This window comes from Chaetodon trifascialis, chromosome 22 (assembly GCF_039877785.1).
Source record: "Chaetodon trifascialis isolate fChaTrf1 chromosome 22, fChaTrf1.hap1, whole genome shotgun sequence".
In the NCBI taxonomy this organism is placed as follows: domain Eukaryota; kingdom Metazoa; phylum Chordata; class Actinopteri; order Chaetodontiformes; family Chaetodontidae; genus Chaetodon; species Chaetodon trifascialis.
Genome location: NC_092077.1, coordinates 20,185,044 through 20,208,525, shown reverse-complemented (window position 1 = coordinate 20,208,525; position 23,482 = coordinate 20,185,044). Strand labels below are relative to the sequence as shown.

Genomic DNA, 23,482 nt, shown 5'->3' with positions numbered 1-23,482 from the left:
CAGAATGCACTGCAGATGTATGCCCGCGAGGCTGCTGACTTCTCCACCAATCACCAGCTGCCGTCTCTGGACTTCGCCATGAATCACTATGGTCAGCCAGATGTCGCCATGTTTGACTTCACCTGCATGTACGCCTCTGAGAATGCCGCTATGGTTCGCCAGCGCCACGGACACCAGCTGCTGGTCACACTGGTGGGGGACAGTCTGCTGGAGGTGAGACAGGTGGAGACACAGACAGTCTGCTGGGGTTGAGACAGGTGGAGACACAGACAGTCTGCTGGGGTTGAGACAGGTGGACATACAGGTTTGATGGACTCGGTGAAAGATGTGTACAATGACTCATTGATTTATTATCCTTAAAAACGCTGAACCTCCTGAATCAGACAGACAGTTGATGATGATGATGATGATGATGATGATGATGATGATGATGATGATGATGATGATGATGTCTGTCTTCCTGTCTGTCTGCAGCCCTTCTGGCCAATGGGAACAGGGATAGCTCGGGGGTTTCTGGCAGCTCTGGACTCAGCCTGGATGATTAGAAGTTGGTCTCAGGGAGGAGCTCCTCTGGACATCCTGGCAGACAGGTCAGTATATAAATCTTCATATATTTGTGGGTCCTCTACCAGAGACCTGGATCTGCTGGATCCGCTCTCCCAGTTTGGGGGTCACAGCCCCTAATGTTCCTGTTACCACGGTGACCACTTTGGACTTCCACATCTGCTCCACTCTGCTGCTGCTGCTGCACTCCTCCGTCTTCTCACGGTCATGTTCTGATGTCACTGTCAGCTGCAGTGATCACATCTATCTCAGCAGCCCTCCTCTGGTCCTTGTTAACCACCACAGTGTCTGTGGTGAGCCAGCAGCTGCTGGAGTCCAACAGGGTCTTAGCTCTGCTGTTCTCAACCGCTTTCGGTGCTGTGTCCCATTGGGACTGGAGGACATCTGATCCATTCTCTGCACAGGTGTTCCTGTACACTATCCAGGCACCTGGTTATGGTGAATGCTGTCCTAGCTTGTGTCTTCCACCCTGCTCCTGTGTGCTGACCTGTCTCAGGGGCCTCTCTGCACAGTCTGCAGCTTGGGTCCGGTCTCCTGTGGTAGACCCCGCCTCTGTGGATCTGGTGCTGAGGGCCAGTTCTGGTGCTGTCACGATCAGAGCCTCTTGTGCTGTCCTTCAGGCCGGGCTTTGGTATCATTTCTGGATCCCATGGAGGGGCTTCATCATCCAAGATCCCTCCTCATCTGCTTCTGTCTTCTCATTCCTCCCGTTGACAGCACCAGGAGAGGACAGGCCAATTGTTCTCTCTGCTCTCTTCTTCTCTGGTGCATCAGCAGACATCCGTTGAACTATGCTGTCTCTCTCTCTGTGTCCTGTCTGTCTCTCAGAGAGAGTTTGTACCGTCTCCTCCCTCAGACGACTCCAGAGAACTTACAGAAGAACTTCAGTCTGTTCACAGTTGATCCAACAACACGATACCTGAACATCAACCGTCTGCTCATCACACCTGCACAGGTGCACACACCTGCTCAACTCTGCATCCAGCTGAAATCAACAGATTTTAACACACAGCCACCTAACGAAATAACAAACAACCGGTTTTTGTTTTGTTTTTTCCTCCAGGTGAGACACCTGGTGGACACAGGAGAGGACGTGGGTCTAAACACAGTCTGTGGGGACATCATCCGTCTGCCATCGCCCAGATTCCTCAGACAAGGTGAGTTCAGTCTTCCTATCAAATACTCACAGTTCAGTTGAATTAAATCGGATGTGACTGGTCTCCTGTCTCCTTCTTTGTGATGTGATTGGTCTCCTGTCTCGTTCTTTGTGATGTGATTGGTCTCCTGTCTCGTTCTTTGTGATGTGATTGGTCTCTGTCTCGTTCTTTGTGATGTGATTGGTCTCCTGTCTCGTTCTTTGTGATGTGATTGGTCTCCTGTCTCGTTCTTTGTGATGTGATTGGTCTCCTGTCTCCTTTGTGATGCGATTGGTCTCCTGTCTCGTCCTCTTTGACAGATTCTTTCTCTCAGTCCAATAAGCTGCTAACCTGGTGTCAGGAGCAGACTCGTGGTTATCGTGGCGTTGCCGTTAGTGACCTGACTACTTCCTGGAAGAGTGGCCTTGCTCTCTGTGCCCTGATTCATCGATATCGACCTGATCTCATGTAAAAATCTGCTCCTCCACAATAAACAATCAAAACAATTCAAGCATTCAATGAAGGCGCAGGACACATTTTCTTTTACATCAGTTTCTGACGCAGTTTTGACTACCTGTCTTCCTGATGTCCTGTCTTCTTGTCTGTCCTCAGAGACTTCGACTCTCTGGATGAGTCGTCGGTGGAGGAAAACACTTGGCTTGGCTTTGATGTGGCCGAAAGAGAGTTTGGGATTTCTCCTCTGATGACGGTGGAGGAGATGTTGTCTGTAGCAGAACCAGACTCTCTGTCAATGGTGATGTACCTGAGTCAGTTCTACCAGCTGCTGAAAGACACGCCGCCGCCGCCTGGTGAGACACAGAAAGAGACTAACCTAACCTGAAACTATAAAAAAAGGTTGTTTAGCCCTCCCAAAAATACTGTTTATCAAAAACACAGCTATTTAGTCTGAGAAAGATTATTTAACTCAGCAAAGAAGCCAATGAAGAAGTGCCTCAAACCTGCATTCTTTCAAATGGCCAGCAGGGGGCGACTCCACTGCCTGTAGACATAAGTGTGATTGTGTAGAAGTCGATGAGGAAATTAGCTTATTTCTCACTTGATTTATCATCAGCAAACAGTTTTCTAATGAGTTTATGATGTGAATCCAAGTCTTCTTCAAAGCAGCCTGCTGTTCATTTAGTAAATTATGGTCTCATTTAGAGGTTTTCTCAAGTTCATTCACAGCATCAGGGTTCAGTTTCAGGCCAGGGATTGAACCAGTGACCTTCTGATGAGTGGCAGCCGTCCGACCTCCTGAGCTACACTTTAGGCTGCTGTCATGTTGTTATTGACAAAGTCGCTGCCATGGTGTGTCCTCAGGTTCTAAGTCAGGTCCAGTCAGTCCAGATCCACCCTCTTGTCCAAATATGGTCACTGCCTTCAAAAAAACAAAATGGTGATGATCATAATGCCCGACTGGAGGCTTTACAACAGTAGTCCACAAACCAATGGGGGACATCATGGTGTCTCCGTCCACTAGTTATTGCAAAGGCTATTTTTTAAACCTAAAAAAAATGTCTCTTCTCGTCCACACCTGGTGCCTTGCTGCTGCAGAGCTTCTTGACTACCCCAGAGACCTCCTCTAAGGTGAGGCATCCCCCAAGTCTTCAAAGCAACATGTTGCTCGGGTGCAGGAGTTCCTCAAAATGCTCTTTCCACGGCTGGAAAATATCCACGGCCACACAGGGTCAGCAGTTCTCGTCCCCTGCCGATCGCAGCCTGAGCCAAGCCTACGCTCCCTTCCTGAGTCAAACAGTGTGCCAGAACTTCCTTGAGGCCAACCGAAGTCCTCCATAACCTCTCTGAACTTCGACTACACGTGTTTTTTGTTTCTGTGATCACTGAAATCGCAGCCGTCTTGGCATCCAGGACTTGTCTGCAGCTTCAGGAGAATGCTGGACCAACCAAGCCTGAAAGGCGTCCGTCATCAGCTTGAAGATTATCAGTCTGTTAAAGGGTCGGACACGTAAAACGAAGGCAATTCAAAGAAAACCTCCCTCAGATTTAAAGCCGGAGGACTGCAGCAGCTGGTTGAGGATAACACACAAACATGATGTCATGATGTTATCAGTCTCTGACGTCTCTCCTGATGTTTCAGGTTGTCTGAGTCAGAGCTCTGACCTGAGATCAGCTCTCATCACTCCGGCCTCTCTGCTCAGCAGACTGGGACTCAGCCCATCCAGAAAGAGAAACCCAAAGGTTCCTGCAGCTCTTTATTACTCTCTCGTCTGTATTCTTGTCGTACCTTTGAGCCGGTAACGCCTCGATGTCTCCACAGGAGCAGAAAGAAGCTCGGGGGAAACGGAGGAAGACCAGTGGAGCCTGTGGAGAGCAGCAGGAGGTCCGGCTTTGCCCTTTAGTTTCCGACTGCATTTATTCACTCTTCAGTTCGATGTTTTCTCTTTAAATAAAGTCTTTGTTTCCAGTCATGTGACCTGAACGCTGATGTGGACTGCCAGGTGTATGATGAGGCATTTGTGGGTCCGTCCGGCCGCTCCAGAGTGCGTCTGATGGCCAATCAACTGCAGGCCAAGCTGGACAAGAGCTCAACTTCCTGCAGGAGTTCTTCTTCTTCTTCTTCTTCCTCTGTAACAGCTTTACATCAACAGGTGAGTTCAGAGTGACATCCTGCCCGCAGGTGTCAGATTCATCATTCATCAAACAAAGATGGATGTCAGACTGAATCCGACAGCGTGGCTCATTGTTCGACTGTGATCAGATCATCAGTTCATAACATTCAGCTGTTTCTGACTGTGTCGACCAGCAGGGGGAGCTGTGGTCCAGCCTCCCCCCCCCACAGTCTCCGGACTGTCAGCAGGCTACAGCTCCACTTCACACGTCGTCATGGAGGCCGGTAAAGACTGGCAGTCAGCAGAAACCAGTAGAAACCAGTAGAACCAGATGAACCCTCACAACATGCACCCTCACACGTTTCTGTTGACCGATCCGTCGCTGCAGCTTCATCAGAGAGTTCGATGTCAGTTACCTCTGACTGAAAAACAGGAGAAAGATCACGTCTACATGTCGCTCTTCATCCTGTCTGCCATATAGAAACACACCTGACGTTACCTGGTGAGTCCAGGTGTTTCCAGGTGAATGAGAATGACCATGTTATTAAGCTTTAGCTGTCTGACAGCACAAGACAAACAAACGGGTTGAAGAGCAGAAATAAACAATTAGAAGTGAAATGAAATGAGCAGCGTCATCATCGTTGAGTCATCGAGTGTTTCCAGTTCCTGTAGACTGAGCAGGAAACTGGTTCCACTGGTCGTGTCTGTCAGGAAGTCTTTGACACTGGTCTCAGTGTCGTCTCACAGGCTTAATGGTGACGCTGCAGTGATGGAGGCTGGTTGATCTCCACCTTCATCTCCACCAGGAAACACATGTAGTGCAGCAAATAGTTTCCCATTTCCCCTGACATCTAGTGGAGTAGAGGTAGAAAGTACAAGTATTTTTAAAGTTGTACTTGAGTATTTGAGTAACTGTCCACATATAAATGTCCCATTTGTCTCCATGGAAACGCCTCACCAGAGGAAACGCACTCTTCAACAGGAACAGATGAGTTTTCGCTTCAAAGAAAAGGTCAAGTCTCAGGCTGCGGCCAGTGTGGAGGAGCAGGTACAGCGCTGCAGTGCATTCTGGGTATCTGTGGTGGTGTTGTTCAGTGTTTGTGGAGTAGTGAAACGCAGGTCGGCAGCTGTTTGCTCCCTCCAGCCGTTTGTTCAGTGCCAGTGACGCTCTGCAGGGCAGATGGTTCATGTGATCGTCTGCAGACCGAAACAAACTGTCTTCGCTGTGAATCTCATGAATAGTTTCCATTGAGGAGAGAAGAGCTGACTTCAGATCAGCCTGCAGCTCGGGCAAACTGAAGCTCTGGTGTGTTTGTGAACCAGTAGCTGGACTTCCCCACTCACTGCTGACACAAGCAAAGTTTATTTTCTGCTTCTGTCTTTGTTCCCTGAATCAAAAGCCACTTATTGAAGACCGCAGATGAAGAATGTGCCTCTAACAGCAGGCTGACGACGACTAGCACTGACTGGAGGTCTGTTTCTGTGCTCCCACAGAGCATCTCCAGTCCAACGAGCTCAGTTTGGACCATCGGAAGAAGGTTCACTCCACCTGCTTTATCAGGACACGTCAGGGGCTGACTTTAGTATCCCAGAATGCATTTCTCATCTAGCCAGCAGAAGAAGGAGACCCTGAGTGAAGCTGTTAGCTGTTCCTTTGATCTTACGTCGATTTAGAAGTTCACATGTTTCTTGTAACAGTCAGATTTTTAATATGCGGTTAGTTTCTGAAAATCATGTCTGTTTGGAATTTGCTCCGATGTTTTCGGAGACGTGAGACAGAGCAGCTGTCTCTGCAGCTAACAGCCTGCTCAGAGGAGCTGTCCGTCAGTGTCCATGGTCTTCATCCTGGTCGGTCATCGTCACGTCTCTGAACATCAGAGAGAAAGTGAGCACATTTAAGAAATCTAAACTTCTCTCCTGAGAAAAACAGGTGGAGTGAGACCTCTTCACACAGAACACAATGCAGGCCTGAGAATGAGTTAAGAACTTCATTTCCCATGATTCTCTGCCATGACATCACAATGATGAAGACAGAACAAACTGAATCTGAAGTGAAGAATCTGTGACTGTAACCCACCTGTCTGTCTGTCTGTCTGTTTGTCTGTCTGTCTGTCTGTCTGTCTGTCCGTCCATCTGTCCGTCTGTCCGTCCGTCCGTCCGTCTGTCTGTCCGTCCGTCTGTCTGTCCGTCTGTCTGCAGATGCACACTGGTGGAGTAAGCTCATTGGCTGAGCAGATAACCAATCGTATTCAGAGTCAGGAGGACGTGAGTTTGGTAAGAATGTGATTGGTTGCTGAACAGTTCAGGTTGTTTGACCATGTTGATGTTCTGTGTTTGAATCCCACACAGTAAAAATACTCCATTACAGCCAGAGGCTTACTGCGTGTGCTGGAGGTGGAAGTACTGCAGTACTACCAGCAAAATACTACTAGAAGTATCCAAAGGAAAAGTACTCAGAAAAATGAAGAAAAGGGACAAAAAACAGAGCCTGTCTGTCTTTCAGTCCTCGTCTGTCTCTCAGTCCTTGTCTGTCTCTCAGCACCTGTCTGTCTGTCTCTCAGTCCTCGTCTGTCTCTCAGTACCTGTCTGTCTGTCTCTCAGTCCTTGTCTGTCTCTCAGCACCTGACTGTCTGTCTCTCAGTCCTCGTCTGTCTCTCAGTACCTGTCTGTCTCTCAGCACCTGTCTGTCTGTCTCTCAGTCCTCGTCCGTCTCTCAGTCCTCGTCTGTCTCTCAGTACCTGTCTGTCTCTCAGCACCTGTCTGTCTGTCTCTCAGTCCTCGTCCATCTCTCAGTCCTCGTCCGTCTCTCAGTCCTCGTCCGTCTCTCAGTCCTCGTCTGTCTCTCAGTCCTCGTCTGTCTCTCAGCACCTGTCTGTCTGTCTCTCAGTCCTCGTCCGTCTCTCAGTCCTCGTCTGTCTCTCAGTCCTCAGGCTGCAGTGCCGTGTGCTTCTTCTGTCAGAGGAGGGTTTATGTGATGGAGCGTTTGAGTGCAGAAGGTTTGTTCTTCCATCGAAGTTGTTTCCAGTGTTTCCACTGCAGCAGCACGCTCAGACTGGCTGCTTACGCCTTCGACCAGCACAGCGGTGAGTGTCCATCATCATCATCATCATCATCATCATCATCAGTTAAAGCGTCACCTCAGTCACATATTTCTGCGTCCACACAATGAAGGAAAACAGTTAGAAACACGACGTTTAACTGACTGAAGAGAGAAAAGATTAAAACAAAGATTCAGTTAATTAAAGGGTTTATTTCATGTGCTGAACATGTGACTGTTTCCTTTGATGGATCAAGTTAGAGAGCGAACGCACTGACCAATCAGGAGACAGGAGGCCTCGCTGCATACATGCAGTGTGTGTGTGTGTGTGTGTGTGTGTGTGTGTGTGTGTGTGTGTGTGTGTGTGTGTGTGTGTGTGTGTGTGTGTACGTTGGTCATTAATGTTTATTACTGTAAACTTCATGTTTGACTCGTGCTTCATGAAGGAAATCTGACCTTTGAAGGTTTCTTCTCTCTGTCTCACAGCAACATTTTCCTTATATTTAAATCTTTAAATGACCTTTTTTATCTTCATTAGTATTTATTAGTGTCCTGAAGGACGTGAAGACATGAATTACAAACACATGAAAGCACATGACTCCTCACCCTCCCTGCTATATTTATCATTGGTGTCCTTGAAGCTGCAGCAGCCTGAGGAAGAGAAACTGAAGGCTCCATTCACTCGTTCACTCGTTCACACGTTCACATGTTCACACATTCACTCGTTCACTCCACCGCAGTTCAGCTTTCTTTAAGGCTCAGATTACTGCAGTATTCTGTGGCTGGTGTGACGGCGTTTACTGCACTGCAGTACAAGTATTTTAACATCAGTGTGTGTGTTGATGTATTTCAGTGTGTGTGTGTGTGTGTGTGTGTGTGTGTGTGTGTGTGTATGTGTGTGTGTGTGTGTTGATGTATTTCAGTGTGTGTGTGTGTGTGTGTGTATGTGTGTGTGTGTGTGTGTGCGTTTGTGTGTGTGTGTGTGTGTTTTTGTGTGTGTGTGTGTGTGTGTGTGTGTATGTGTGTGTGTGTGTGTGTTGATGTATTTCAGTGTGCGTGTGTGTGTGTGTGTGGTCCACAGAGCTCGTATTGTGTGTTTGAGCTTCAGGAAAAACGAGCTCTCCTGTCTGTTTGGTGAACAGTGTGAGCAGCCAATCAGAGCGCAGCGGTCACATGACAGAGTTTGAAGTGCGAGGCGGGCGTCAGTCGGAGCGCTGCTATAAATCTGGCCTCTGGTTCGTGTCTGTTGACGCGCGTGCTCCCCGTTGTTTTCCACATGCTGTGTCTTCTGTCGTGTCTCAGGGAGGTTTTACTGTCTTCAGCGCGACGACTGTCGTCTGAACGCCGTGACGGCGAGGAAGAGGCCGAGTCAGTCGGCCGCTCCGCTGCCAACGCCAACGGTAAGAAAGGCCTGCTCAGGTGTTCTGCACGGTTACCGGGACATTGTGAAGTGTTTGCTGCTGCTTGACGAGATGTGTGTCCTGGTCCTGGTCCTGGTCCTGGTCCTGGTCCTGGTCCTGGTCCTGGTCCTGGTCTTGGTCTTGGCCCTGGTCCTGGTCCTGGTCCTGGCTGAGATCACATATATTTGACAGTATTTCTTGACAGAAGCACTGGAGCGCGTTTGTTTTCTTCACAGGCGTCTCTGGGCTCTGCCCCCTCACGCTCCTCTGCAGACTCTCTGACCTCTGCTGACCGTCGTCGATCCTCAGGTGAGCTCTCTTCACCTGTGTCATCCTGTCAGTCTTCATACCTGTTCACGCTGAGCATGCTCCTTAAACTGGAATCAATGTGGGCTTTAGTGTGTGTGTGTTTCTGTGTGTGTCTGTGTGTGTGTGTGGCTGTGTTGGTGTGTTTGCAGTTGTTTCTATGATGGCGGCGACGCCGGAGAGGATCGAGCTGGAAAACTACCGCCGGAGCTCGACGAAGGTGGAGACGGAGCTGCTGGAGGAGCCTGAGGAGCCTGAGGAGGTGTCGGAGGAGACGCTGAACCGCTTCAACCTGAGCCTGGACGAGAAAACCAACCACAGGTCTGGATCAGATCTGTATGGAAGGTCTTTAACGCCAGGAAAAGATAAAAATCCATGACGTATGAGGAATATTCAAAAATAAGAAATAGATACTGAAAGTCAGAATTGATGATTTAAGATTTTGAGTTTTACATTAAAACCATTTAACAACTTTTTAAAGTCGCATTTATACATTTCTTTATTATCTATGACTTTTATGGCCTTTAAAGCAAAAAATGACATTTTAAGTCAGAACTGGAACTTCATAACTTTCAAGTGTAAAACGACGACTCAATCATGATTTATTAGAATCAGTAAATATTGTGACAAAATGACTTTTGAGTCACACTTACGACTTTTCCTCTCAATAACTGAGACTCTTTCAAAATCGACTTTAAATCCTAAAATATTCAACATGAAAGTTCATAATTTTGACTCACGATGTGTTTTGCTGGCAGTGATGGTCTTCCATACGGTGACGTCGTTCCTCCTCACAGGGAAGCAGAACTTCAGCTCGTCTCTTTGTGTTTTCAGTTCAGAGTCGGAGATGGAGGAAGAGGAGGAGGAAGAGGGCAGCGGTCGCCGTCATGTGACATCAAAGGAGATCAGAGCTTCATGGAAGGAAACTCTGCAGCTCCACCTCAGAGACAACCAGGAGGAGGAGGAGGATGAAGAGGAGGCAGAGGTGGAGGAAGAGGAAGAGGAAGAGGAGGGAGGCAGTGAGGTGGAGTCCAGTGACGGTAAGTCTCGCTGGTCTGTGTTTTCTGTGTGTGTGTGTGTGTGTGTGTGTGTGTGCTGTATTGTGTTTACATGCTGTAATGTGTGCTGTGTTGTGTCTCCCCCTGTTGGTAGAGGGGGAGTACTGCCCCTGCGACATGGAGCGACACTCGGGCCTGTGGCTCCTGTTAGAGGAGGAGACAGGTAGAACCAGACTAACCAAACCACATTCAGAAAACCATGAAGTTTAGACGAGCTGACTGCATGAAGCTGCTGTGATCATCGTTTTAACCAGCTGCTGATGTTTTTAACGCGCTTTGCTTCCTTTCATGCTGATCGATTAAAGAAGTCTAAATGTCAGACATGATGATCTGGAAGAGCTTTCAGTTCACGTGTGAAGGACTAACTTTTTGTGTTGTTTCCACGTCGTCGCCCAGCACAGACCTGGACTGACAGAAGACATCCTGAAATGTTTTCCATCTTTGTCTCTCTCCTCCCTCAGAGGACGAGTGTCCTCTCATCAGTCAGAGCTCATCCTCAGTGCCAGGAAGTGACATCACACACTGCGACACGTCTGTGGAGTCTGCTTTGGGCCCGCCGCCCTGCGTTCCCTCCTCCACACCTCCCTCTGAGACGCCGGCCATCACGAGCACACCCTCCACCGCTTCCTTCATCACAACGCCTGACTCCGCCCCTGATGACGACAGAGACGCAGCTCCGCCCACACAGCTCACGCCTGTCATTGTCATGGAAACAGCTGCTCAGAGACACGTCCCCCAACGAACTGCTGGAGGGCGGGGCTCGTTTGATGACATCAACCCTGAACTGCCGCAGAAGAAGCCCCTCCTCCTGCAGGTGAGAGGGGAGGGGCCAGGGCAGGAAGGGGCGGGACCACTCAAGGAGGCAGCAGAGGTGAGGACGAGGAGAAATAGAGGAGCCCACAGCCTCCCCCCCCGCCTCCTCATTCCCCCTCTACAGGGCGGGGGCGGGGCTATCCCCTTCCACTCAAAGGGTCTCCGAGAGGCTCCGCCCCTCAGACAGGCAGATGTGGAAGGGGGCGGGGCCAGAGCCCTGTGGAGGGCGGTGTTCTCTGGCAACAGAAAGGAGAAGAAGAAGTGGGGCAGAACCTTACCGCCAGGTGCAGAGAGGGTGAACAAGGACACGGCCAATCAGAGCAGAGCTACAGGTGATGATGTCATAAAGAGATACCTTAAGACCGACTGAGTCCTAGTGATGAGGTAATAATTCTACTTCCTGTGTTACTGTCTTCAGATGTGAGCATGATGGCGACAGAGGAGTCTGACCTGGAGTCATCGGCTCTGCTGCAGAGGTGTTCGCTGACAGCCAGAAAAAACGTAAGAGTCCAACACACGAGCGCCACGCCACGCCACGCCACGCCACGCCACGCCACGCCACGCCACGCCACGCCACGCCACGCCACGCCACGCCACGCCACGCCACGTCACGTCACGCCACGCCACGCCACGCCACGCCACGCCACGCCACGCCACACCACGTCACGCCACGCCACGCCACGCCACGCCACGCCACATCACGTCACGTCACGACACGTCACACCATGTCACACCATGTCACATCATGCCACGCCACGCCACACCACGCCACATCATGTCACATCATGTCACGTCACGTCACAGCACAGCATCCCATGTCCACCACGATCCACCTGAGTCCTGTGAGCCCTGCCTGTAGACGTCCTCCCTCGTGCTGACTGTCCTCTCTTGGTGTCCGTAGCTGCGTTTGGAGCTGCTCGACCTCACGTCTGAGTTTCAGAGAGCCACACTGAAAGAGGAGGACGACCAGCAGGTATCAGCTGTGTTTCAGGCGTCGTGGGTTTAAAGTTGTGTGACTGTGACTGAAAGTTGTTTATCAGCCAAGCAGACACTGAGTGAATGTGTTGGGGTGCAGACTGAAGACTTGGACTCAAATCAGCTCTAAATTACAAAATCATGAGCGTGGACACGACTGCTGAGAGACTTGACGTGATTTGACCCTGATGAACTCTTGAATATTTAAACATGTGCATTGAAAGCATGCTGTCAGTCCTGTAACTGTAATAGTCGGCACTCAGACACACACAGAGACATGAACCCTGTCTGAACATGTTTGTTTTCTGATGCTGTTTACATCGCTTTAAGTCTCGTCTGTGTTTGGTTTGTCTTTGTGTTTCATGTCTCTCAGCCGGCATATGTTCCTCATGCTCTGGCTTTTAGACGAGCGTATGCCATGAAGGTACAGGCGCGTCTCACCACTGTGGAATTTAAAGAGGTCTGATCGTCCACCGTCCTGTCAGACGTCCTGAAATGGACTGACGCTGCTGTGTGTGTTGTTTCAGACACGCTCTCTGAAGGACAGAGTCCCCATCCAGGACTCTGACAGAGAGTCCTCATGTCCCACGGAAGTGGTGGGGGTCCTGGTCCAGCCAAAGGAACCGTCCAGTCTGAGTGTAAAGGAGACCATGTTCCAGAGGGGACGAGAGGACAAAGATGAAGACCTTGATGCCAAAATCACCCGACGAGTTCAGAGAGCTGCTCGAAGAAAGGCCAAACAGGAACAGCTGAAGAGACTCCACAAAGCTCAGGTGAGACAACAGAGACAGGTGGGGTAAAAGACCAGGTCCACCTGAGGACAGAGACAACAGAGACAGGTGGGGTTAAAGACCAGGTCCACCTGAGGACAGAGACAACAGAGACAGGTGGGGTTAAAGACCAGGTCCACCTGAGGACAAGGACACACGTCTTACTTCTTCAGTCCAGCAGGTGGCAGCAGAATCAAAGCGACCCTGGATTCAAGATCTGATCAGCTGGTTTGGGTTCAGATGGTGGACACCTGGTGTGTTCATTCAGTGCGTCTGTTTTGGTGTGAAAGCTGTCAGTCAAACTCTGGTGGGACCAAACAGCCAATCAGCTGCAAAGGGGGGCGTCTGAGACCCTGACTGTTTCCTGACTGTGTTTGTTTCAGATGATCCAGAGACAGCTGCAGCACGTGGAGGAGAGACAGAGACAGCTGGAGGAGAGAGGAGTGATGGTGGAGAAAGCTCTGAGAGGAGAAGCAGGTAATCACACTGATCCCGAGTCACCGTGTGCAGGAAGTCCTGGACCAGATGTTTGGCCAATAAAGACGATTCTGATTCTGACCAATCAATGTAAAGAGTGATGTGACCTCCGCTGTGTTTCTGTCAGATTATTGGGGAGACTCTGATGATGGCCAAGACATGGAGCTCCACCTTGGAGGTTAGTTCACAACTTGATGTGCTGGAGTTTACTGTAGTATCCCAAAGAAGTACTGATTTACCTCAGCATGCGGACGTTAACTGCATTGTGATGTGAAAAGAAGCGGACTTTTCGGGTTTTTAAGAGTTGGTTTGTTGGTTAGATGGTCTGGTTAACGTCTCCTGCTCACAGCTGCTTCATGAAGCTTTTCGAGGATCACCGTCAGTCGATGGGAACTGAAGCCGAGACGTTGCCGTAAAGAGTTGTCGGCTGTCAGGAACATCGGCTGGTTCCTCGTCAAACAGTAAATCTGTTCGGGTCCTTTTGTCGACTCTTCACGTCCTGAAACGTTTCACCAAACACCTGAAGGGGTCTCACCTGAGCAGCAGGTTCAGAGGTCAGAGCAGCTTCTGTTCTTCGGAGCAGGAACATGTGCAGTGTTTCCTCTTCACATGTTTCACATGAACCTGAAGCTGCTGGAGCTTCAGCTTCAGCTTCAGCTCAGAGTTCCTGGTAACGTCCACCATGAAGATCAGATCACACGGACGCTGTCCATCACTGAGCTTCAAGTCAGCTTTTCCTTCATCTCATTATTATTCAGATGAAAAGACACTTTGGACAGTTTGTCCGCTGCTCTCAGCTCCACGGCAGAAACAAGGCTCTCCTTCACTGATTCTCCCTCTGAGGGACGTTTCAGCTTCTTAGCTGTTAGCTACTTAAGAACTGCCTCATGGGTCGGACCAGACGGCCTTGTGGGTCATCTATGGCCCCACCCCTGCTCTAACTGGAGAGCTGCTGCTGTTGATGACGTGTTTCCTGTAGTTTACTGTGATGTGCAGTACTTTATACTGTTCTGTATGACACAGAATATGTTGGTTTTTGTTTGCTCCTGTTTTAATTTTGTGTTTCGGCTGAACTGACCCTGTAACACACCGTCCTGCAGGACTGGGTAAACTGGATAATCCGGCTCTGATGCAGCAGTGGTTCCAGCTGGTCCAGCAGAAGAACTCTCTGGTTCGATATGAATCCGAACTCATGATATTGTGAGTATCTGATCTTCATCAGGTTCGGGTTTGTTAGGATGCATCAGGGCGGTCTGGATCCAGTTCTCAGCATCTCTGCTGTGTTTCAGCGCTCGAGAGTTGGAGTTGGAGGACCGACAGAGTCGACTGCAGCAGGAGCTCAGAGAGCGGATGGCTGTGGACGGTAACGTCTGTTTCGCACTTAAAGAATCATTCTGTCATCAGAAAAAACACAGTTTCATTAAAGTCTGAAAACATGATGCTGTAACCATGGAAACACGAGAGTAACAAACTGACGGAGGTCAGCTCGCCATCGGCCGGTGGAGGCAGGAAGTCTCAGTGGACATTTAGATCATCTGAAAACAGAAAAGATGTTTAACTATCTGCTAAAAGTGAATTCACTGCTTCCACAGGACGTGCTGGACACAAAAAGTGAATCCTTAGAGCTTGCCGGTGTTACAAACAGGGTCACAGTGATGGAGGCTTGTTTCCTTCTGCCTCCACCCTGGATTCATCTTTAGCTTAATGTTTAGAACAAACCCAGTGTGCACATGAAGTGAATCTTTAGAGCTTCCCGGTGTTACTAACAGGTCACAGTAAGATTTAGGACAGTGGACATTAACTCTGTGTGTCCTGGCCGTGTGCAGACCACCTGAAGGAGGAGTGGGAGCTGGTGGAGGAGCGTCTGATCCTGGAGGAGATGTTGGAGGTGGTGGAGCAGAGAGACTCTCTGGTGTCTCTGCTGGAGGAACAAAGGCTGCAGCAACGACAGGAAGACCAGGACCTGGAGGAGGTCATGACAGCCCGAGGACTGGGACTCAGCTGGACCTGAGCTGATCTGCAGTGATGTCATATTACACGTCCTTCTTCTTTAACTCGCTTCTGGAAGCTCATGACGTCATGACTGTTTGTGGTGCTAGTCAGCTAGCTATGCTAAAATGCTAGTTAGCCACAATAGCCTATCAAGGTATCTGGCTTCCAGACTGTGTTAGCGAGCTAACTGTCTTGGTTGCTAATTCCGTAATAAGTTAACTCAGTTAACTGCTTTTTGATGACCGACTTCATGTCTGCTGCATCTCTGCACGTCACGCTTACGTCAGTCAAACGACGGCGTTGAGTATTTTCTCATGAGCCACTCAGCTTTCGTTAAAAAAAAAAAGAAGCCTGTTTCATTATAATCATCATTAACATATAGAAACCAGAATCTCCACAATTTAAAATGTTTTCTGTCTCAATAAATCTGCATTTTGTTAATGGCTGTTTGTACTGATGGCCAGCCGATCCTGCAGCCACCAGGGGGCGCTACTGTGTCACTGTCAGCCACGTCTGTTAATCCAGGAACGCGTGAGGTCGTCATGTGAAGTCGTCACTTCCTCTACGGGGATTAACAAAGTGAAATCAGTTTCCCTGGAACATGCTAGCTAGCTGGAAACACGCAAGCTAGCTGCAACAACCCGCCATCTTAGCTAGCTTACAAACTTCCAGTTAGCAGTATCCAGTACCTGTACTGTGCAGTATCCAGTACCTGTACTGTGCAGTATCCAGTACCTGTACTGTGCAGTATCCATTTCACCTTAGTGTTCACTGGAAAAATGAAATGTTCCAGATTAAACAGACTTTCAGAGTTTATCAGTTTATAAATTTCAATTTTCATTGTTGTTGTTTTCATTGTTGTGCCAACACATCAGCTGTTGATCTGATGTACCAAACTTCACCTGTTGGCCTTATTCAACACCTCCACCAGTGACTGTTTGCTGACTGTGTTCCCATGAAGCATTGCTCCTGTTTAATGTGACTGTGACGAGCTGATGGTTATTAATGTAACTCTAACTGCACTGAACAACAAACAGCCTTCACACCTTCTTGTGTAATAAACGATTTACAGCTGATTTCTGCTCATTGGTCTGTGTTAAAAGAAATGCTAAGTGATGCTAAGCTAGCTGACATCCAGGTAAGAAAATGAGGTTCCTGCAAATTCTCAGGTTTGTTTCATTTTTTTACGTAAAATATTTCGAATGTGTTTCTGTTTTATGGCTGTTTTTATTGATTGATTGTCTGTTACTGTGTACCTCCGCTCCACTTGATCTCAGAGTCCCAGAAAATATTGTACTTTTACTTCATGTGTGTACAGCTGAATCACTGATGACGGTTAGAAAATGTTATGAAGGATCAATAGATGTATTGATTTTGCTCGTTCTTCCTGAAGCACAAACAGCTGCAGCGAGTACTTCATGTACTTGTAATACTCGTTCTTGTTCAACACGTCTGTGCTGTAACTCTTCCTGTTGCTTCACGTTAACGGACAACGTTGAAACTGATCATTGATTCATAACTGATGACAACAACAGGAAGTGTGAACACATGAGGCTGTGGGTTTGAGCAACACGAGAGGGACGAATGAAACATCCTGTAATGTTCATCAGTCCTTTCAGCTGATGGTCAGCTTCAACATGAACACATGAACAGACGTCACAGGAACGAGTGCCTGTTCGAATGAATCATTCATTCATGTAAAAGCTGAAGGTGAGAGCTTCGAGTGTTTTTAGACTCTATGAGTTTCAACAGTTTTAGATTTTGTAAGATCTGACGGTCATGTGTTCATCTTCATGCTTTTATTTTGTAGTTTCATAAACGTCTTTCAGCTTCGATGTTTCATGATATTTGAGATGTTTTCAGAAAACAGAACAGCAGCAGAGTTTATTTCTTTGTTTGTGACTTTATTTTTTTATGAAATCAACATTTCTCTTCTTCTTCTTCTGCCCTGAGATGAAACATTGATACAGACGAAACAAAAAATTTAACCAAAGAATCAAATTATTGATTCAGTTTGAGAGACGGAAAACAGAAGTGAAGAAGAAGAGTTGTTGCTGATACATGAATTAATACTGGTTACAGACTGGTGCTCCAGGCTGGTTTCTGGTGTTACAAACTGGCTTTACAGACCAGTTTTTGGTGTTACACACTGGTTTTACACACTGGTTTCAGGTATTTCAGACTGGTTTCTGGTCGTTCAGACTGGTTTCTGGTCGTTCAGACTGGTTTCTGGTGTTACAGACTGGTGGTGTTGCTGGCGTCCACCTTCAGGTCTTTGGCCACCAGTCCAGAGGTGACAGGGTGCATCGCCCCTCTGTTGGCCAGAAACACTGAGATGGCTTCATCGTGGTACTTCTCGAAGTTGAACACCTCTCTGAAAGAAAGCAGCAATGATAAATACTCAAACACAAGAAAACATCGAAAATCCTAAAAATCAGTCACTGAAACGTGAAGCAGGTGTGAAAATACTTGAAGAGCGGTCTGGTGAACTTCATCCTGCCCTGCTCTGTGGCCATCTTCAGCGCCATGGGAACGGCTTCCTCCCACCTGGACCGAACACACAGCCTCAGCCACCTGGAGGGAGAACAGCCAATCATCAGGAGGCCTCCAGGGAGGGGCGGGGCTTTAAAATGAAGGACATGATGTGGACTCACACCTGAAGCGAATCTCTGCGTTCATGCAGGCGTTGAGATCGTAAACCTCCTGCATCTTCTTCACATGAGTCAGAGGAAGAGGATCCTGGACGAAGAACAAGGCTTGATAAAGTGAAGTGGGCTGACGGTCAGCTGGACTGTGACTGAACTGGACTGAAGTCAGGCGGACTGTGGTGAGTTGAAGCGGTTTACCTCCTGAAGCAGCAGGGACAGGAACTCAATGACCTGGTGGGATGACAGCGACTTCACATCAGACTCTTGAAAGTTGGTCAGGTCCTGGTCTTTGGCCTGAAAGGGGGCAGAGGATGGAGGTTTGGTTAAAAAAAACAAAACAATGAAACAGGTTCATATGAGGTCCAGGTCTTACCTTGATCCATCTCTGGCTCAGAGCAATGCAGGCGTCAGCCAGCGTGGTGTCGTACCTGAAACACAACAATGGAAGAACAACCAGCTTTAAAGAAGGACTGGAAGACCTGACGGAGGTCTGAGGATCCACTCACTGAGGTTTGACTGGAGGCATCCCCGGGGTGAACATCCAGGCGTTCCAGTCCACTTTGTTCAGGACGTCCACCTGAGACACATGAACACAGCTCAGCGTTACCTTCAGACCTGCTGCAGGTCGTCAAGAACTACCAAAACCAGCCTGACACACGTCTGAAGTTCACGATCAAGACTTCCGAGGTTCTGGCTGAACGAGAGACGACGAGATTTGGCGTTTTCTAAACACACTTTTACTTTCTTAGTCCAGACTGTAACGTGTCTGTAGCACCGAGTATGAAAACTGAGCTGAAAGCTTTCCGGACTGTAACATTAGAACGAGTTTCAGCAAGATGTTTGTCAGCTGACAGAGTTCAGTTCGACACAGCAGGAACAAAACTGAGGACACGCTCGTCTGTGTCTGAATGGCGTCCACAGGCATCCCAATCTTCTGCTATGACTCATAGAGTGATCAGCAAGCAGCACCTGAATACCCCACGCTCATTAAAGTACCTGAACGCCCCGCGCTCTGGACGCCTCATGAAGTCTCAACAAAAAGACAATGTCAGAGCGTGTTTGCCTCTCGATACTCAGACGCCGCAGCGTTCAGGTGTTTCTCACCTTGTCTTTGAAGTAGGTGAACAGGTAGTTCTTCCATTCGTCTGTAGTGACGCTGCTGTAGGCAAACAGCTGGATGTACGACTTCACAAAACCCATGAACACCTCTGAGGAAGACCAAGCAAGCGAGAGGTCAATAAACAGCGCAGGGACAGACGGTTCGCAGCGTGTCCAGGTGTGTCCTGGTGTTACCTGGCCCTCCCATCAGCTCCTCCAGGTGGTACAGCAGAGCAAAGCCTTTCTCGTAGGGCACGGAGGAGAAGGCGTCGTCGGGGTCGACGTCCTGCAGGCTGGGGACCAGGTTGGTCAGAGGGTTGTTGGCTCCAAAGGTGTTCACCTGAGTGATGACGCGGACAGGTAAGAAACACCAGAAGAAGAAACAGACAAGCTGCTTTGATCAAATAGTACCAAAGAAAGTCTGGAACAAAATAAAAAATATCAAAAATCAAAAGACAATAAAATCAGATGAGAACCCAGCCAGGTTCTGGTTCTGGTTCTGGTTCTGGTTCTGGTTCTGGTTCTGGTTCAGGTTCAGGTTCAGGTTCAGGTTCAGGTCCTCACCGAGTCCTGCAGGTCCTTCCAGCCCCCCATGGCTTTAAACTGTCGGAACTGCTCGCTGTTCATAGACCTGCCAATCATCCTCTCCAGGTACACGGTGTGACCCTCGTTCAGCCTGAAGGCAACAACAGGAAGTCGTCACGTTTCCTTCAAAATAAATTCATCTGACGCTTCTTTCTCGTGTCTTTAAAGAGGCCGGCGGTCGTGTCTGTTTACCAGAAGTGTTCCCACGTCTTATTGGTCACCAGATTACCGGTCCAGCTGTGGGAGATCTCATGAGCGATCACCTGACGGCGAGAACAACACACGGCCAGGTGAACACGGATGAACACATGAACATTTAGCTGGCAGAGTTTTAAAGGAGGATTTGAACTCACGTTGGACAGAGACTTGTCTCCTGCCTGTAAAGAGACAGAGACAGTGAACAGCTGATCGACAGCCTGTGAGGATGTCGCTAATGATCAGGTGTCAGTCAGTGTGTTGCTATAGATACCAGTAATGTGGGCGTGGCGAAGGTCAGACAGGGGTTCTCCATTCCTCCGTAGGGGAACGACGGAGGAAGAACCAGGATGTCGTACTGACCCCAAACATACGGTCCCGCCAGGTCCTCAGCCGTCTTCAACATGGTCTCTGTCTGACAGACAGCGAGAGACCATGTGAAACCAAGCATCCGGTGTGTGTGTGTGTGTGTGTGTGTGTGTGTGTGTGTGTGTGTGTGTGTGTGTGTGTGTGTGTGTGTGTACTGTGGCTTTCAGGTTCTGCAGGGTTCCGTGTGATTCACCTCAGAGAACTCAAACGCTGCTTTGTCCACAAACTCGCTCTCAGACCAGACTCTGGACCTCGGCCCGATCTCCCTGTCGACCAATCAGAGCACAGAAACACTGTTCACCTGCTCCAGGTGACACGATGACATCAGTGAACAGGTGAGACAGACAGTACCTGCTCTCCAGAGCTCCAACAACAATGGCAATCAGGTAAGAAGGCATGGGCACCTGTGGACAAAGGTCAAAGGTCAAGGTGAAGTGGGGGTCGTTAACAATGTAAATAAAGTTCACTGATTCAAATGACTGACCGGCTGTCTGAACCTGTACACGACACGGTTACTGTCCTGAGGGTCAGCTTCCTGTCCGTCCCTCACTGCACTCATCACAGCCACCAGGTCTTTAGGTACAGACACCTGAGAGACAACACACAGGTCACCCTAGAGACAAAACATACAACCACACCTGAGGAGTGACATCACTGCCTGCAGGCACACAGCCCAAAAGGTGTGTGTGTTACCTGAGCGTAGTAGGTGTGTTTGACAGATGGACTGTCCTGACAGGGAATCATACTCCTGCAGTGATGAGCCTGTAAGACAGAACACAGGGACTCAGTCAGGACACACGTACTGTGTACACACACACACACACACACACACACACACACACACACACACACACACACACACACACACACACACACACTGAACTGTTTTCATTGCTACACTCTGATATGAATCCACAGAGGACGCCTCCGGTGTCTTCAGAGGAAACTACTTCCTGTCAACACGCAGCCGTCCCTGAAGACACTGAAAGAACGTTCTACCTAAAACCACAAGAAACAGGAACCAGGACGCTGGTTTGGAAAGAAAAACCAGTTTAGAGAACAAACAGAACAAAGTGTGAAACGTCTGACATGAAGAAACTTCAACTTCTGCTCAAACGTCTGAAAACTGACTTACACAAGACGCTGTCTCACACAGCTGTCCATCACCTCTGGACCTGAGACAGACTGGCCCTGAGACACTCTGGCCCTGAGACAGACTAGACCTGAGACAGACTAGACCTGAGACACTCTGGACCTGAGACAGATTGGACATGAGACACTCTGGACCTGAGACAGACTGGACCTGAGACACTCTGAACCTGAGACACTCTGGACCTGAGACAGACTGGACCTGAGACACTCTGGACCTGAGATGGACTGGACCTGAGACACTCTGGACCTGAGATGGACTGGACCTGAGACACTCTGGACCTGAGACAGACTGGACCTGAGACACTCTGGACCTGAGATGGACTGGACCTGAGACAGATTGGACATGAGACACTCTGGACCTGAGACAGACTGGACCTGAGACACTCTGAACCTGAGACAGACTGGACCTGAGACACTCTGGACCTGAGATGGACTGGACCTGAGATGGACTGGACCTGAGACACTCTGGACCTGAGACACTCTGGACCTGAGACAGACTGGACCTGAGATGGACTGGACCTGAGACACTCTGGACCTGAGACACTCTGGACCTGAGACGGACTGGACCTGAGATGGACTGGACCTGAGACACTCTGGACCTGAGACGGACTGGACGAGCACACACACCTGACACTGGCTGAACAGGTAGGGCTGTTTCTTCCCAGCAGTCTGTTCAGGTGTGAGCCACTGCAGAGCCGACGCTGACGGAGACGTCTCATAGGTCACCTCCACGATCACATGCTGCCCTCTGATTGGTCCACAACACAAACACGTTAACAGCACCTCGTTTTGAAAAACCGTTACATGAGGAAAGAGAAGAAGAGGTCACCTGGAGAGGTCGAAGGGCAGCGCGATGTCCAGCGGCGTCCCCTTGAAGCTGTGTTTGGGGCCCATGGTAAACCGGGCCGCTTGTCCATTAGCATTCACAGAGACGATCTTCAGGTCTCTGGTGTCCAAAGTCTGCGGCAGATAAAAAGACACTTCAACTAACGAGAAGCTGAGATTAATGTCAGCCATGCTGAGTCAGCACGGTCAAACCTGAGACATACCTGCAGATAAACGCTCACCTGTCCCTCTCTGACCTCACTCTGCACACCTGCACTGACAAATCAGGCCTAAGATCAAAGTCCAACCTACGAAGTTTAGTCTGTCTTAAATCTCGACTTCACCACAAGAGAGATTTAAGCTTTTTGCTTCAAAGTATTTCTTTACCTGTTGATACAGGAAATGATAAGAACTACACCTGCACAGGTATAAAAATACAGAAAGAGACCATCAACCATCAACCATCACCATCAACAGATTACAAGAGACTTCGGTCTTTGGACAAGCAGGTTCATTTCATGACACTTCAGAAAAAGAAAGTCAGCTCTGCTGTTCACTGATAAACACTCTAAACTCAGGTGAACACACCTGTTCTACCGGATTCTGGCCTTCAAATCAAAGTCCAGGATCACACAATAACTTCAGTCTGACAACATGAAGTCACACCAAACTCCATTCTGAAAAACGGGAATTTAAGGGCGCATCTCTAACAACATGTCAGCACGTGTTTCTACACATGCAAAAAGGATTTTTAACAAACAGTTTAGGATTTAAAAACTTCTTGTCTGACAATTCAATCAGTTATTTGTCAAATTTCTGTAGAATTTGGCATTTTATTAAACAGTCCCAGTTTCATAGCCTGTCAGGTGGAGACAGACATCACACATATTTCTACTAAAAATAAAAATATATAAAATAAGAAATGCTCAGTTTTTAAGCGGAGTTCTGCTTTATGAAATGACCACTTCACTGACCATAAACTCCGCGGGAAATGATGGAACTCATGAATGAGCCGTTAGCTTTGGGGCTAACATGCAGCTGCACCAGAGCAGAGCCCCGGGCTTCGTTAACATTACCAGAGCAGAGAAACGGTCCTCGAGGGCCTCCACGGTGAGCTCCACCTTGCCTCTAATGACGTGCCTGTCGAAGTCCAGGTGGAGGGACAGGTTCAGGTGCTTGGTGACGCACCTGGTGAAGGAGGAGAAGGCGCACGGGTCCGAAGCCATGTTGATCTGTCCGGTGACAACTGGGAGAATGAAGCGGCTGTCCCACTGCCAGCCGGATAACCACCGGAACGCGCTCTGTACCACTTCCGGCGCCGTCCTTTTCAAAATAAGATTCAGCATAACAGCGCTACTATATAAAATAATATGTGGCAGATTTGGAGGTTGTTCTGGTGCAGAATGTTGAATAAAGTGAATAAAGTGTTTTAGAAAGAAAAGGTAGAAGAGACACGAGTCGGGCCTGATTTCTGCTTTAAGAGTGTGAAAACCAGCAGGTGTCAGTGACGTA

General features: G+C 48.8%; 2 protein-coding genes across 8 annotated transcripts in view; one reads left to right on the top strand and one right to left on the bottom strand.

The window, feature by feature from the left end:
• LOC139350556 (protein-methionine sulfoxide oxidase mical3b-like) overlaps positions 1–16,173 on the top strand; it is a 19,136-nt gene extending 2,963 nt beyond the window's left edge. The window contains exons 8-33 of one of the 6 annotated variants that reach the window (XR_011603530.1): positions 1–213; positions 475–590; positions 1,393–1,519; positions 1,628–1,721; positions 2,021–2,168; positions 2,313–2,509; positions 3,799–3,899; positions 3,979–4,041; positions 4,127–4,309; positions 6,470–6,544; positions 7,194–7,353; positions 8,610–8,707; positions 8,944–9,016; positions 9,107–9,334; positions 9,848–10,053; positions 10,166–10,234; positions 10,533–11,216; positions 11,303–11,385; positions 11,786–11,857; positions 12,233–12,283; positions 12,387–12,632; positions 13,013–13,106; positions 13,234–13,284; positions 14,207–14,306; positions 14,396–14,469; positions 14,933–16,173. The exon at positions 1–213 is cut by the window's left edge and continues 45 nt beyond it. Coding sequence is in view for 4 of the 6 variants with exons in the window: in XM_070992028.1 (XP_070848129.1) it covers positions 1–213; positions 475–590; positions 1,393–1,519; positions 1,628–1,721; positions 2,021–2,168; positions 2,313–2,509; positions 3,799–3,899; positions 3,979–4,041; positions 4,127–4,309; positions 6,470–6,544; positions 7,194–7,353; positions 8,610–8,707; positions 8,944–9,016; positions 9,166–9,334; positions 9,848–10,053; positions 10,166–10,234; positions 10,533–11,216; positions 11,303–11,385; positions 11,786–11,857; positions 12,233–12,283; positions 12,387–12,632; positions 13,013–13,106; positions 13,234–13,284; positions 14,207–14,306; positions 14,396–14,469; positions 14,933–15,117 (3,732 nt within the window). In the remaining 2 variants the exon portion in view is untranslated. Of the gene's footprint in view, positions 214–474; positions 591–1,392; positions 1,520–1,627; positions 1,722–2,020; positions 2,169–2,312; positions 2,510–3,798; positions 3,900–3,978; positions 4,042–4,126; positions 4,310–4,464; positions 4,606–6,469; positions 6,545–7,193; positions 7,354–8,609; positions 8,708–8,943; positions 9,017–9,106; positions 9,335–9,847; positions 10,054–10,165; positions 10,235–10,532; positions 11,217–11,302; positions 11,386–11,785; positions 11,858–12,232; positions 12,284–12,386; positions 12,633–13,012; positions 13,107–13,233; positions 13,285–14,206; positions 14,307–14,395; positions 14,470–14,932 lie in introns of those variants that run through there. The other 5 variants (XM_070992028.1, XR_011603529.1, XM_070992030.1 and 2 more) reach the window with 5 other exon arrangements.
• An 823-nt stretch (positions 16,174–16,996) lies between these two features.
• Positions 16,997–23,271, bottom strand: lta4h (leukotriene A4 hydrolase). 2 transcript variants are annotated; one of them, XR_011603534.1, is made up of 20 exons: positions 23,047–23,271; positions 21,975–22,105; positions 21,773–21,893; positions 20,687–20,755; positions 20,478–20,582; positions 20,345–20,397; positions 20,187–20,259; positions 19,899–20,039; positions 19,783–19,806; positions 19,622–19,692; positions 19,409–19,520; positions 19,040–19,184; positions 18,851–18,954; positions 18,253–18,323; positions 18,120–18,174; positions 17,945–18,040; positions 17,755–17,837; positions 17,568–17,672; positions 17,271–17,472; positions 17,009–17,184 (listed from the first exon to the last, which is right to left on the bottom strand). XR_011603534.1 is itself a non-coding variant. In XM_070992183.1 (19 exons), exons 1-19 carry the CDS (start codon positions 23,194–23,196, stop codon positions 17,334–17,336), a joined length of 1,848 nt encoding a protein of 615 aa, XP_070848284.1. In that variant the 5' UTR covers positions 23,197–23,271; the 3' UTR covers positions 16,997–17,333. The 2 variants fall into 2 exon arrangements, 1 of the variants encoding a protein (XP_070848284.1); XM_070992183.1 differs by having other exon boundaries at positions 16,997–17,472.
• Between the last annotated feature and the right edge of the window lie 211 nt (positions 23,272–23,482).